Below are 15,883 nucleotides of genomic sequence, written 5' to 3'. Positions count from 1 at the left end.
TAAGCATGCTTGTAAGCTACATGATAGTAATGGTCACCAAAAACTTTGGTAAGAAGGTCATGTCTATAGCCCCCAATCACCTTCATAGAAAATTATTTTTAAAATCAATTCAATGCTACAAAGTGATTGCTCCAAAATGCCTGGTAAAGTGTACTGAGTTTGCACTTTACCACCATGTTCTCACTTGATACACTATCAACCCCATACTACAATATATATTTCATCTCCACTCTAGATTCTTTCACATGGTTCTCAACATAACTTTATTCAATGCTTTCTCTCCCTTAGGTGTAAAGTTGGTACAAGTGCTTACTATTCACATCACTAAGATTTGTTGTGGTGCATCTACTTCTAACATTTCATGGCAATATCAAGTAAAGTTTGCACCATAACTACTCCCACTCTTCAACGTTTTGGACCCTTCCTTGACTGAAGGCTTACAAAAGTCACTTTGAGTGTGCATGATGGAAATTAGAAATATAATTTGGAATTTCATGTCAATATCATGTAAAGTTTGCACCACAACTACTCCCACTCTTTAACTTTTTGGACCCTTCCTTAATTGAAGGCTTACAAGAGCCACTTTGGGTGTGCATGATGGAAATTAGAAATATGATTCCCTTGTGCAACACAAATAACAACGAATGTTGTGTAGATGTATCTTGCTCTAATTTTAACTAGAAGCCCTTGATGTATTATGAGCCACTTAAATCTCCTTACTTTTGGTGCATATTCAAGATTACTAAGGACAAGACATAAGTGCTATTGAAACTCCCCATTTGGCAATAAATCTTTTTGTAAGCCACAAAGGAAACACATATTTTTTAGTATTGGGAGAGTTAGACAATTGCATTGGGGTTGTCGTCTTGCATCCACAAATCCTCATTGGAGATTAAAGGCAAGCATCCCGTCCTTCAACCCAAGCATGAAGTTTACCAAGGACATGCCAAAGATGACATGCATATCAAAACTTCCTACAAAATTAGTATAGGCTCTTGTGTCTCGATACAATAAACCACTCTATTCATGCATGCCTCTCTTATCTGAACTCCTTCCCTGTTTTATATCAAATTGGTTATTCTAAATGCAAGCTAAGAACCATATAGTGTCTTGATTCAGGGAGTAGCCTAGAGCTTAAATCCATTTTTCCATCCATTCCAAGCTATTGGGATTTCCCTATGAAATGGATAAAAGAGGGAAGGTCTAAAGTGTACAAGTAAATAGTTACTAAAAAACCTATTAGGGTGATAATGAGAAAAATAATGTGCAATTTTCTTCATGCCCACTTGGAATTTGTATATGAATAGTCCTTATAATCAAAGTATCATGTGAATTTTACCAAAACTAATGCTAAGTCTCTCCCATTTAAAGACTTCAAATACCACTAATATCTTTCATGTTAAATATCACTCTCATCAACATCAATATATAAGATCTATGGAATTCTTTTAAAAAGGAGGCAAGAAAAAGGATCCTAAAGAATTGAGAGAAGGAAACAAGGGGTACGAGAGAAATATAACATAGGTTACAAATTATTAAATATGGTACTACTGACCATGCATGACTTATATTGTCAAAACTATAATTATTTTCTTAATTTTCATGAGAAGTTCTATTCATTCCCTTGAAAAAAGGTGTGAGTACACCATGATCCTTACTATAGAATACATTAAATGAATTTATTACATGTAATGCATTGAAGGCATACTTCACAATTAAGGGTTTTATTCTCCTTGTACACCAAAGAGCATCATTCAACACCATCCCTATAAAAAATAATATCAAAGCCTTGTAAAAGATATTCTTTTCAACTCTCCCATCTACTTAAATTTATAGGTCCTTAAGTTAATTTGTTTTATCGATTCATCAAGATTATATAATTATTTTAATAGCTATTAACATCTTCATAGTAGATGCAAAACGTTTAAATTGACTAACATTTATATATTAGCTCAAGTAGGTCTTTGTATTTGATCAAAACATCTAGAGAGAAGTATAAGAGTAATCACTCTTTCTATATAGATTTAGATGCCAGCTAATCACTCTTTCTATATAGATTTAGATGCCAGCTAAATTGACTAACATTTAGATGTTAGCTCAAGTAGGTCTTTGTATTTGATCACAACATCTAGAGAGGAGTAAAGAGTGATCACTCTTTCTATATATATATTTATAATACATTAGAGATATTGTTTTTTGCTAGTAAATAATGTCATTGAGACCTTTTTTATTTTGATATAAATGGTTTGAGTTCATTTGCTCTATCAACAACTATTTTTCACATCGTTTGGCTCATTTAGACTTGATCTTTGGAGTGGAAGAATAATGAACCTATTAAGAAGAATTTCTTATACATTATATTTTGAATGTTCTTTAACCATCTTAGCAACTTGATGCTACCTTCTATGGCACCCTATCAAATCAAAGAGATTAGACTTTTGGGGATTTCATATTCATCATGTTTGGCTTTACTACACCCACTTAAATTGGAGATTTCATAGAAGATGATCATGAATTATGGCAAAAAAATTTCTTTAAAAAGAATAAAAATGTTTTGCCAAATGTTCACCAAACGTATGTTTATTGATTTCATCCTTTAGTAAAAAATGCATCATAGTCAAATTAAAACAGTGCAATTAAATGAGTTAATAAAAATTCGCATCATAGTCAAATTAAAAGAGTACACTTGAATGAGTTAAAGAAAATAATTGAGTGTGCTAATACATCTTTTCCAAAGAGAAAACCATAATGTTAGATTTCTATGTAAATGTTCTAAAGTGTTTAATTTTTCCAAAGAGAAAAAACCATGATGTTAGAATTTTATGTTAATGTTCTAAAGTGCTTATTTTACATGCTAGCATGTGAGGTAGTATGGGGATCTACCTTCATTTTATAATAAAAAAGCTACTTTAAGTGAGTGCATCTTTTTAATTGAATAAATAGAGTAGGGTGTAGTATGGGGATCTTATATAATAAAAAGCTACTTTAATTGAGTGTAAATTTTTATTTAAATAAATAGAATAGGTCAATGCTCTTTCTAAAGGACCTAAGTACTTAAAGGCAAACACGCACAAAGAAATAACCCTTGGCTTCACAAACCTTGACTTTTATTGTTCCTTGTGTTACTTCCAATAACCCTCTCTTTTAATAATCTTATTGATGTTTTTTATGCTTCTATTTTTATTCCATGGACTATGTTCTTGTAATTCTTGAGCTTTAAACAACAAATTTGTGGACATGCAAATTGTTTAATATACTTTATTCCGATTGCTTCAAGTTTTGATTTCACTACTCTTTATATCCAAGTCAAATCTAAAAAGTCAAGTATCCTAAAAAGCTTAAAATCTATATCTTTGCATATTAAGTAAAATTCTTAAAAGATAGATGCAAAGCTAGTGTAAGGGTTGAAAACATCTTTACAAATTACTTTGTTGTCTTAAAATAAGAACTCAAATTTGACTTTACACATTGAAAATTCTTATGGCGTAGCCTATTTTCCTAATATTGCATTAGCAAACGTGGTTTTTATACCAATTGATTGTTTATCTTTTAAAGAAACTTCTCTATCCACATATAACCACAAATCAATAGTGTACATGCTTGTTTTCAATTTAGTTTTTTCACTATTAGCTATAGATTCAAGTTATAAATACATGTTTGTGTCATAGAAAAATCATGTCTAGAAGTCGGGTTAAGTGAGATCAACAAGGCATTGATGTTGTGATTGAAGTAGAAGATGGTCTTGCATGTTTTTAAATCAAAGGACATTTTCTGTTAAGCATTCATATGTCTTTGAGCAAGCACATATGCTTAGTTCTTGATTACTTAATGTAGATTTTGATCTTTTTACCTTACTTTTTTTTTTTTCAAATAGACATTATGTTGAATGTTGACCATTATGCAAACTTACATGGCTTTGCAGTGTAGGAGAGAAAAATGAGAATATGGATGACAAAAGGCTCACCATCACATACAAGGAAGAACCTCATAGAGTACATTCTTGTAAGTTTTCATTTATTGAATGCTAAGCTTATTCTTTGTTGTTGTCATTAGCCTAAACACTCTATCACTCATCATAATTCACTTCCACGTGTCCATTGATATATGAGTTAGAGTTATATTACTCTTAGTTGCACATTGAAAAGTAATTGAGTACTTTTATGACCATACAATCTTGAAGATAGAAAATAGTTAAAGAAATGATAGCATTAATATGCAGGGTCACTAGTTACATGCTCAATATTGATTTAAGAAAAGTGTCCTTTTACTTTTGCATTTCATCTTTACGAAGGAGAGAACGATATTTGGGAAAGACAATGGCAAGGGCATGACACAATTGGTGGATATAATCCCTAGTTGGAGGAAAGATTTTTAGCATTAGTAACGATGGCTTTACACTTGGCAAGTCTCTCTTAACTTTGGTACCAAGTGTTACATTCTTACTTCTTGTTGTAGTTTAGATCTACCTTGAAAGTTAGAAGTTGGAGAGTCAACATGTGGCCACAACACTTAAGAGTTCCATGTGTAAGGTTTTGGAGAGAATTGGCATTATGGTGCCGCTTCAAGTTGAGCGTGCAAATGTGACACTTGTAAAATTAAGTGGCAAGAAGAGGTTTACCCACCTTAAGGATAATGATTCTTAGGTGTGTAATACCCTTAACATTACTTGTACAAATGCATTGTGGAGTAATGACATTTGGCTAACAGACATGGAGAAGAAAGGGAAGATTTCCATGCGAGATCCTCAATTTGAGCACACATGTTTTACATACTTGAGGGATGTATTTTTTGTGTTGAGCTCTGCATTTTGCCACATCATGCTCGCATAAAAGCTTTTCTTTGTTGTAGGGTTAAGGTTTGAAATTCCTCACTTATGATAATATGTAAACACCCTATGACTTGATATACACCTATGATTTGTTGGATCCTATGACTTGCTAAAGTATGGGTGTTTATAGACTTGAAGTGCCCACGATGTCATGAATGCACCTCTACCAGCCACATTGGGGCAATCTTGCCCGTTCAAGATGCATTTCCACCCATTAATTAATCCCAACTTTATACAGTAGAACCTATTCCCCCAAACCAGATGAACTATTTTGTCTTCTGGGAAGATTCACTCTATAAAGCAGAACATGGACAATGTTAGGGAAAAAAAAGAGCATCACAATGTATATTTACTAATTGAAATTAGCAAATATCAGCTAGGGCTTTTTGTAGCCTTTATTTTCATTGATTTAAGGAGTTGTCCTTTTTTTTATTGGTTAAAAAAAGGGTTTCTATTGAGCAATTGTACATGGGGTTATAGCCTATCATCATTCAAATATTCATCGATTTTGTTTTAGAGAATCTATTTGAGAAGCTCCACATGGAAATTTTTTTTGCTCTCCTCTGTGTTTTGATTTATTTGAAACTCTTTCAAGGACCCAGTTTTGCTGTGATTGTTGGACGATCTTGGAGACAGAGCAGGCTATGATATTCGCATGATGCGAAGATCTTCGTGTACTTAGCATATTCGGGGCAGCCTGCATCCTAGCCATCGTCAAATGGCAGAACAGCTCAACGGTAGGCCTTCAAAACCCTAAATCAGCTATAAAGAGACTAGTTTATCCATGCCGCGGAGATTTTCAAAGGTAAATATTCATATTCTGATGGAAATCCATGTTTTGTTGGTCTCTGGATCTCTCATTGCATGTGCTTTTCTGAATCTTTGATGCTTAATTTCTCCAGTCAGCTGGGTCCGCCATGACCATGGGTTTTGATTTACCATTGCATGCTGCCATGCATGAGATAATTGTATGAGCCATTGTGAAAGAAGCCTAGGGTTTTGATTTGCCATATGATGATGCGGTGGATGAGATATTGGTTATGAGCCAACCAATCTGATCAATCTGCTCAAAATTGTGGGTTTGATATGCCATGTATGAGATAATGCTATGGAAGCGCCTAGGGTTTTGATTTGCCATGTGATGCTGCCATGGAGGAGATACTACTACGAGGCAACCAATCTACCAAGAAACCTAGGGCTTTGATTTCCATGGGATGCTGCCACGCAATTTACTGAAAATCTAGGGTTTTTTTTCTATGGGATGGTGCTATGGATGAGTTAATGTTCCGAAGTGAAAACCCAGGATTTAGATTCGCTAGATGATACCGACATGGATGAGTTAATGCTTTGAGCCAACCAGTCTGGTGGAAATCCAGGGTTTTGATACTCCATATGATGCTGCCAATGTGAAAACTTAGGGCTTGATTTTTTCCTTATGATGATCACACAATTAGTCTATTATGTCCCAACTATTGTAGCGGAAAGAGTGAACTTCTAATGTCTGTAGCTGATGTGATATTCACAGGTGATGTTTTGGGTTGGAAACATTGGATGCCACACCCCTTTGTATTTATGTATGTTTGCATGTGCATGAAAATATTTTGCATACAATATCCATCTGCATTAATTGCATCCATTTAATTCAACTCATAGACTTGTTGCTTGTACTTCACGGTGCATTAGGATATCTTAGCAAGTAATGTGATCTGAGGCACGGACCGCCTTTGATACTGATCATGGAGAGGAAGATGCCATCGGAAAAAACTACTTTTTAGACATATTATGCCATTGAAGAGTCATGGATTGTAAGGATCTCATTGACATCTTGGTGGGACGATGTTTTGCAGATGATGAGCGGTTTGATGCTTCACAATATGCTTTTTTTGGTGGAGAAGTAAACCAAGAGGTTGAGCTTGGTGGTCTCGGTGAAGAGGATGATATTTTACTAGGTGGTGCTTTTGAGGAGGAGGATGAAAGGCTTGTGGCCTTCAGTGAGAAGGAAGAGGTAGCTAGTCCGTCATGCTATACCCTTAGCCTTGTGGTTCAATTTGATTAGTTGATTGCTTTCTTAGCCTTCTGGTTCAATATGGTAATGTCATTGTGTCTATACAGGTTGAGGCTCTGGATGTGGTATCACAGTCAGATGATGCTTCAGTGGACATTTCCGAAGTCAGCAAGTCCTATATGGTAAACTTGTGTTTTTACTGTGTTGAGATAGTTGAAGTGACACAAGAAGGCGAACACGTTCGTTCCATGGGACTTGTCTGTATAAACACTCTCAATCATTTGCTTTGAGTTTTGATTACCTGCAGTTTGAGTTTGTGCACATGATAGTTATGGAAAGCGGCCGAAATGCAGGGCCTCCAAGCCGAAACATCTAATCCAGGGGAACCCTGGGGTGAAATGCGTTTCAGCTGTTTTAATTGTGTCGCAATCTTTAGAAATGGTGTGTTTCGACCGTCACCCCTCTGCCATTTTGTCTGTCCCCTGATGACACCTGACTTTTTACATCTGCACCCTCCATTTCAAGCCATGTATTGGTCAAATGGCTTATATATTTCACCCACCTGCCCTTTTTTTTTTCTCCTCTCCTTTCCTCCTCCTTTTATTTCTCTCATATCCCTTCCTACCCCCCTCTCTCTCGCCTCTTCTCCTTTCTTCTCCCCAACTCCTATCTCACAATTTCCCTCATTCTGGCCCCCTGAAAAATTTCATCTCCATTTTCATTTCACATAATTATAGTGCACACAATTTGATTCCATTACAAATAATTCATAAAAGCAATTTTTGCAAAAATGCCCCCACAAAGACAAGAATAGATATTTTTTATCCTTGTGATTGAGAGGTTTGATGCCAGAGTACAAATTTAGCTAGAGGTTGATCTAGCAACATCTACTCTTGTTTGAAAGAAGTTCTATGTGCTAAAGCCTTTCATGTGAATGCGAAGTCGTCAGAGGCTAAAATAGAGCTAATCGATCAGCAAAGATGTTCAATTTATATGGAGAACTTTATATCAACAGGCTTTTTATTAAATTAGTGTACAAGAAGGAAAAAATGATTTTCTGAATGTATCAGACTTTGAGAGAGGTCTCCTCTAGGTAACGTGGAGGGGAAGTGCCTAACAAGGATGAAGGCCTTTGAGACAAGCACAATGCTCAAGCAAGCTTTGTGGAGTTGCAATGGCACCCTTTTATGAGCATGCGTGAATTTTGAAGCAACTTTTTGCAACAAAGAATATGGTGTTTATTTGACATGGTGCATGGCTATGATTGGAACTAGGAGAAGACCGAGATCTAATCAGCATTGTTATGCAATGCTAGCCAACACTGCTGCAGGGTGGTCCTTTTCAAGAAAAAACTGTGCTAAGCACTATCGTACATATGTGTGTGCATGCGTGCGTGTCGTGCAAGCCCGTGCCATGGCTAATCCTGTGCAGGAACTGTCTTAATCCCTGGCTAATCATTAGTTCAGTCATTCATCAGTCATCAATGTAGCAGCATTATCATCAGTAGAATAAGCATCGGCATCAGCCGTCACATCATCTTAGTACAGACCAGCAAGAAAGATTGGGTGGAGGTGGTGAAGAAGCACAAACACCCACACAGCATCATACATGAGACTCTCGAGGAGGAAAAACACAGGAAGGATATGGCCCTCCATGTGCGAGTGCGGGGGCTCCAGGTGTGGGCTTCCCCCAAGGTAGATGCCACGATGCTTTGCCAGATGGTAGGAGCAGACGGGATCCCTCCCCCCCCCCCCTCCCCACAAAAAAAAAAAAACTACCTCTTTGTAGATACATGGAGGGAAGGCAAGGATATGACATGAGAGTGGCCCCTCATCATCAGATTCCTTGATCCCACCAGCAGACAGGCTTTCTTAGACAGACGGGCTGCCCTCAAGGGCATACATGTGTACATGGGGTATGATCTCGTAACTTCTTGTATCCCTACAAAAATGGAGAATTTACCACAGGTTGAAACTCAGCAGGAGGGAATTTCCAAGATACCAGTGGAGGGAGTCTTCCCCGTGTTTTTTCAGGCTTTTATATCTCACTACATACAAAGAATGCATGACATCTTGCATTGGGATTCGGGAATGCCCTCCCCCCCCCCCCCCCCCCAAAAAAAAAAAACCGTGGAAAGCTTCTAGGACTGAAAGTGGACTAGGAGATAGTTTCCCGAAGTAAGGAGTGTAAACCGGTGGAAGATCCTAAGGAGGTGCCGATGTCGGTCGCACAAGTACTAGAATTCATCTCAAATGACCAACCGATACCCGAGGAGGCAGTATGCCAACCATTCAGGTATGTGTCTTGGAATTTATTAGGGAGGAGGAAGAGACCAATGCCCAGGCATTAGCAAGGAGAGGAGTATCCCATGTTGTAAGAGCATCCATTGGCAAAGGAGCCAGAAGAAGAGCCAATAGTTGCAGAGGAGGTAGTATTGGCAGAGGAGCCAACGAGGTCAGAAAAGGAGCAAAGATGCATGGTTTATCCTAGTGCTCCAAGTTAATCAAGAGGGCATGTCACGTGCACACTGTAATTGGGTGCCACACAGACATGATTATTTCTTGCAGCTGCCTAAAGGGTAAATTTAGAGCCGGAATTGGGACTATTTGGTGCAGATTTGGTAGCCCTGTAGGCTCTTGGAGGTGTCAAGGACATCACCAATGGTTGGGACATATTTTGGGCACAATATGAACACACTGACATTTTTGATGACTTCTGTGACCTGAAAAGGCCTAGCTGAATTGAATACAACTTGCTATCAAAATCTCTACATGAAGGAGGTCTAGGTTCATTCTTCATTCATTCAGAGACAGAGATTGCAGAGCCACAACCAAGGGCAAGAGAGCTGAGACCAAGGGCATGCAACCACAACATCTTCATCTGCATCTGCAGAGTACACCCTCCTTATCATTGTTTTCCATTAACGCACAGAGGAGGGCAGTAAGTTTATGAATAGCATGAGTTCATGCACATCATTGAAGATTTTTGCAATCATTGTAAATACTTGTTCATTCAGTGGAGTAGGTTAGGTAAAGAGTCTCACTTCTCCGTTTCTCTACTTCTCTGCATCAGTTTTATGCATGTGATTAGCGTTACTTTATGTAGCTTACCGTTAATCATCATTAATCATGCTTCTGCATAGTAGTCATGTTACAGGCCAAGCTTGCCTGACATGCTGCAGACCTGTGCAACCATTATGCTTGGTGCGAATCTGGCCCTACTGTTCGGCTTGGCAGCCCATGCTACTGCTCACACGAGCCTTAGCTGTTGCCCACCTTGAACGTGAGGTGGGTCACAGGAATCATTAGAGACAATTGTGCATCTTATGTCAAAGTACTCATGCATGATCACACATTGCAAATTTTTTTGCTTTGTCATATGCTTTGTCCTGACAGAATGTTTGTATTATTATGTGGTATGCGGGTGCCTTGCAATTGGCACCATATTGTCCACTACATTGCTCTGCTTGCTAAATATCTTTAGCATCCACCAAACTGAGTGCCAAACTGAGTGCTGGATAATTGCCCCGCTGGAGTTTGCTTCTTGAGCGTTTTGTGGTGTGAACATAATTTCATACAGTGTCCCTTGTTTTGCAAAGGCAGGCCAAAAAGTACTCTGCTTAGGTATAATAGTATGAATGAAATAACCATTTTACAATTCATAGCAGCCTCATGTAGAATGTGAAACTCTGGCAAAATGTAAGAATGTATGAAACAAGCGTTCTACGGTTGGTACATCTGAGCCATGGGGTGTGCCTACAAGTGGGTACATAAGTCTTCACCTTTGAAGGTCTGGTGAATCTTGGGCTCTTTTCCCTTTTTGCATGCATCGAACGTTTTTTCCTCCTTTGGGATGGGTCAGAGCTGCACAAGGTAGACCATTTTACAGACGCTGTAAATGGGCACTATCTTCTTATTTCCCTGTTTAAGGGGGGTGCTCTGATAAGTCAGCAGGTTATGTTACAAGCTTGGTTTTAGAAACTGGATATCACCTAGACTTTCCTTGTTTAGCATCCAGTTTGGGACCTTGTAGAATCTTTGGTGCACAGTTCTTGTCACGTGCAACTCGCACTTGGGTGCCACATGTGGACATACTATGTGCCAACTTGGGTTAGTGACGAGCACTGCACCCGGTTGTGGAGTCCAGGGACTTGTCAGGAGAGTCACCATCAATTCTGTGTGTGTGAACCCCACACAAATTTGGAACCCACTTAGAGTTGAGGTGTGAACCACTGCCTGGTTGCTTATTACGCCAAGTTCTGGGCACCAATACATCAATCTAGATCAGTAAGGAGGCAAAATGCCCAAATCAGGCAGCCTAGCAGCTCATCTGGACAGCGAACATTCCTGGACAGGTTGGGTAGGTGGGGAAGGTGGCTGGGCAGGCATGGGTAGAGGCCAGGCAAGTCCGGGCTGCAGGTTGGGCAGTTCACAGAGGGTCAGAAAGCCCTAAAAAAAGGCCCTGTTCCTCCCATTCCAGTCTTTTGATATCAGATCAGGTCAGCAGAGCATCACAGAGGCTCAAAGTCCAAGACAACAGACAATTGCATAACAGGATATTCTGGGGAGTCACCCACTACGCAATTGTTCTGGCAAGGGACCATTTGGAGCAGCCAGAAAGGCTTATTGGACAGTCTGGGTACCATAGTCCAGTGCTCACCAAAGAAAGTACAGAGATATCGTTAGGTCAGGGACAAGGATCTGCATTTACTAATCTCAACTTCATAATAAATCAAATACACTGAAAGGTGGGGGACCTTCAGTGGTTTTTGGGACCCAATTAGGTGTCCGATCTCTCTCTCTCTCTCTTTCTCTCTCTCTCTCTCTCTCTCAAGTTAATGCACCACAATAATTGCACAGTTTACTCAGTAATCTAGGTAAAAGGCTTCCACATGTGACATTTCTACTTGTAACTATCTTGTTTTCTTGATGTTAGAATCTTGGACTCGATTCCGCGCATGACCCTGAAGTGGACCCCGATTTGCGCAGCGGGTTTGGTAATCATCAGCTACAGCTCATGCAGGAAGCCCATGGAATGCTGGCGCCTAATTTTCTCTCACAGCGGCAATGGACAGGAGGAGAATCAGGATTCCCTGCGACTCCATTTCCCATGGCTGGGCTTTATCCACCTGCACGGTTGCATGCGCCACCAACAATTCATGTCGGCCAGCAGCAGGCTGCAGCATCTCATGGGAATGTGCCCCCTAATTACAGGCCCCAGGTTCCAGGTCCTCGGTCTCTCCCTGTGGGAGGGGCTCTTCCACCATTTATACAGTATGGAGGAAGTCATGTTTTCAATCCTCCAGCTCCACAAGGGAAATGGATGGCACCACCGAGCATGCAGCCTGGGGTTTCTGGAGGGTTTATTCATGGCTTTATGCAACCGCATATGGCCCAGCAACACACATCATTGCCGCCTCAGGCCCTGATCCATAGGCAGTCTGGGCATTCCAGGATTCCCTCTGCAAATTTGCAACAAGCATCGTTCAATCCTTTACCATCAGCCCCACCTTTGATGGCTAAATCTAATGATCATTTCACTACAGGTGATGGAAGGGATTACGGCCATGAATTTCAACAGCGAACCAGACAGACAGTGAGGCCTTACCAACAAGGCACATATGATTCAAATAACCTCTCTAACAGGACCATTTCTCGTCAGTACTTCAGATCCAAGTACATGACTGCAGAGGAAATAGAAAGTATTGCGAGGATACAGCTTGCTGCGACACACAGTACAGACTCCTACATCGATGATTATTACCATCAAGCCGTTCAAGCAAAGCTTGCAGGTGGGACATTTCATGGAAGGCGTCATTTTTCTCCTTCTCATCTTCGGGATTTTTCCTCTCGCAGACGTGCTCCAGCCATGCAGCCTACTTTTGTTCCAGTGGATGGACTGGGGAGGGTTCCTTTCTCCTCTATCCGAAGACCACGGCCATTATTGGAAGTTGATGATTCCTGTGTCCAAACAGGAGGACCTAGCGAGAGTCTTAACATGAAGCTGTCGGAAAGGCCTTTGGAACAGGAGCCAATGCTAGCAGCTAGAATTGCTATAGAGGATGGATTGTGTCTTCTTTTAGATGTGGATGATATTGACCGATTTTTATCAGCAGCACAGCTTCCTGATGGTGGAGCTCAACTGAGGCGGCAAAGGCAGATGATGCTAGACGGTTTGGCTGCCTCATTGCAGCTGGGGGACCCCTTGAACTCAAGAGGGAACAGTGAGTCAGGTTTGAGAGAGAGAAATGAACAGGAGGACTTCGTGTTTCTACGCCTTGTCTCACTACCCAAAGGGTGCAAGCTTGTGTATCGATACCTTCAACTTCTGCCACAAGGAAGTCAGGTGGTTCAGATGGTCTGCATGGCTGTGTTTCGTCACCTCCGCTTTCTGTTTGGTGTTCCTCATACAGACTCAGGTGCAGCAGCAGCCACTTCAGAACTTGCAAATACAGTAGCTAATTGTACTGCCCGAATGGATTTAAATACAATAAGTGCTTGTTTGGCAGCTGTTTTACTGTCTTCTGAGCAACCTCCACTTAGACCTTTCGGTAGTGCATCTGGTGATGGGGCCAGTTTGATACTGAGATCTGCTCTTGACAGGGCCACAAGTCTCTTAACTGATCCTAGCTTTATGTTCCCTCTGGAAGATAGAAAATTTTGGCAAGCAACCTTTGACAGTTTCTTTCTTTTACTGTACAAATACTGTACAAACAAGTTTGATAGCATCCTACACTCTGTGGCAATGTCCTCACCACCAGGAAGGTCTATGGCTATTAATGCAGCTGCTGCAGGAACAATGAGCAAAGAGATGCCCGTAGAGCTTCTACGGGCTAGCCTACCGCATATGAATGAACACCAAAGGAAATCACTCTTAGATTTCACTCAAAGGTCAATGGCCTTGGGGGCTTTGGGTGGACACAATGCACGAGACATCCACTCCAGCAGCACTGCTGCAGTTCCGGGCTAATTTTTTGGAAAGGTTTGTTCCTCAAGCTTTGATTTGTGCCGTCTCGACTTCTGAGTGCTGGGCTGTATGGGGGGCTAGCATGGTGCACCCCGCAAGGCAATTGCCATGACCCTCGGAATTTACCCCATGGCAAACTTTATCTTTCTTGTGTTGACCTGGCTGGGACATGATAGCAAACATTGCAGTTGTATTCAACCACGCGCACATATTCTCCCTTTGCTTCTGTTGCATGCTTTTGATAGGATGCTAAACCGGTGGCTGCAAGCTTCAAAGTAGCGGACAAAATGCAATTTCATCTCTTTTATCAATTCTGTACAATTTTGTGTCTTTGGTGGTGAAGCCAGTGGTAGGTACGCTTTTCAAGCCTTCTTTTTGCAGGACAGGTTTCATGGCGTGTTTCTTGGCATACCCGCTTTTGTTTGACGAAAGCCATCTTCTTATGCAAGCAAGAGAAGGAATAAATAGATGGTTCGGTGATAATAGAATGGGCGCCTTTGTGGAAGACAGATGGTGAATTGCCATTAGTTTTTAACTTAGAAAACTTGTGAATGATATGGTTGTCTTTTGTTAGGCTTTTATTACATGAAGTACATTTGTGCAGTGTTTGATGGTCTCACTGTCTATGTATCCTTCTGTGTTGATCTATGAGACCTTCCCTGCCACTCCATGTTATTCCTTGCTCTGGCACAGAAATGCAGTGATTTACAGGAGTGGGGCATGGGATTTAGCTTAAAGTGTAACTATGATTTTATCAATTTATCCATTAGCTCTTATGTTAATTTAATACTCCGGCAATTGTCCACCTTGCAAGTTGGTATTCACAACGCTCGCAGTCATGATTTTCTCCTCTCAGTTGGTGCTTGCTGGCCATGCTCTTTACTGCTATCCAAGTAGCAAGGTACCATCAAAGAAACTATAACTAATTTAATGAGCCATTCATGATTGTTCTTTTAAAGAATTCCTATGTACGTGCTTGATGCTACCCTATGAGATTGGTTGGTGATCATCTAGTGCTCTTTTTGAGGATTTTTTAGTCCATCTTGGCAGAAAAGTCTTGATAGCAACACTAAGTTTTGTCAAAATGACCTTATCACCAATCAAAATGTATGATGAAGAGTGAAGATATTTTTGGTTTGTTTAAACATATTTGTTAAACAGGACTTCAAGTTGCCCTATTTGGATTGGAAATTTGAGATACTTTTGCTAGAAATAATTGAACTAGTGATTTGACCAACATAAATAGTTAGAATGATCCTCCATCCTTGTCAACAATGTCTTTCTTGATGGATAGTTTTCTCATAGGTGGTGTTGGCTTAATCAAGCCGTGCTTTCTTTCCTCATCGTGCCTTGTTCCTTTGTCTTTTTCGATTGTCAAACTATGTTTTCATCCCTTTGTCCGGAGCTTTTAAGTTTGATTGCTCTGTCCACCACCTCCTCTTCAGGCGGTCATATTCCCAGATCTTTGTATCCTTCGGTCCATTCATGAGCCAGGACCTCTTTTCCTTGTTCTCTACGAACTTAGCACATAAGAGTTTTAAACTTTTCTATAAACTCCATCACTTTTTCACCTCTTTGTTTTAATTGTCCTAGTTCATTCAGAAGATACTTTGTCTTGATAGAATAAAATCTCTACACGAAAGCCATCTTTGCATGCAAGTACCTTGGTATCCTTGTTGGGGGGATATTAAAAATACCATTTTTAGGCCTTATCTCTCACGAATAGTGAGAAGTAACTTTGCTTGCTCTTCCTCGCTCAACTTGTGAAGTTGTGCCGAGGCTTCAAATGCCTTCAAAAGGATTAAGGGTTTACTTTTCCTTCATTGAAGTTGGTAATTCTAGCTTCACTATGGGAGCTTGTCTTGAGATAAAAACGAAAGCTTCTTGGGTTGTAGGTACAATTTTGGTCCAAAACAATGTGTGCCTTTGGAAGTTTTCCCCGGAAATGTCCTGTGCAGATGGGGATTTCTTCAGTACCAATGTGTGCTTTGTTTGCCTACTCTTCTTGGTATGTCCTACTTATACCTCTTGATTTCCTCTTATACCTCTTGATTTCCTCTTCTTTAGTTTTTCTTTCATTTGTT

At 40.0% G+C, this 15,883-nt stretch overlaps 1 protein-coding gene across 1 annotated transcript; it reads left to right on the top strand.

The window, feature by feature from the left end:
* The first annotated feature begins 4,385 nt into the window (after positions 1-4,385).
* Positions 4,386-14,301, top strand: LOC147635689 (protein PAT1 homolog). The gene is made up of 4 exons (XM_086803088.1): positions 4,386-5,565; positions 6,676-6,833; positions 6,941-7,015; positions 11,769-14,301. The coding sequence occupies exons 1-4, from the start codon at positions 5,547-5,549 to the stop codon at positions 13,800-13,802; spliced, it is 2,286 nt and encodes a 761-aa protein (XP_086659214.1). The 5' UTR covers positions 4,386-5,546; the 3' UTR covers positions 13,803-14,301.
* Positions 14,302-15,883: the final 1,582 nt, after the last annotated feature.

This window comes from Cibotium barometz, chromosome 9 (genome assembly GCF_041138505.1).
Source record: "Cibotium barometz isolate CiBa-2024 chromosome 9, ASM4113850v1, whole genome shotgun sequence".
In the NCBI taxonomy this organism is placed as follows: domain Eukaryota; kingdom Viridiplantae; phylum Streptophyta; class Polypodiopsida; order Cyatheales; family Cibotiaceae; genus Cibotium; species Cibotium barometz.
The sequence above is the reverse complement of the archived record's forward strand: the minus strand, read 5'-3'. Positions and strand labels throughout refer to the sequence as shown.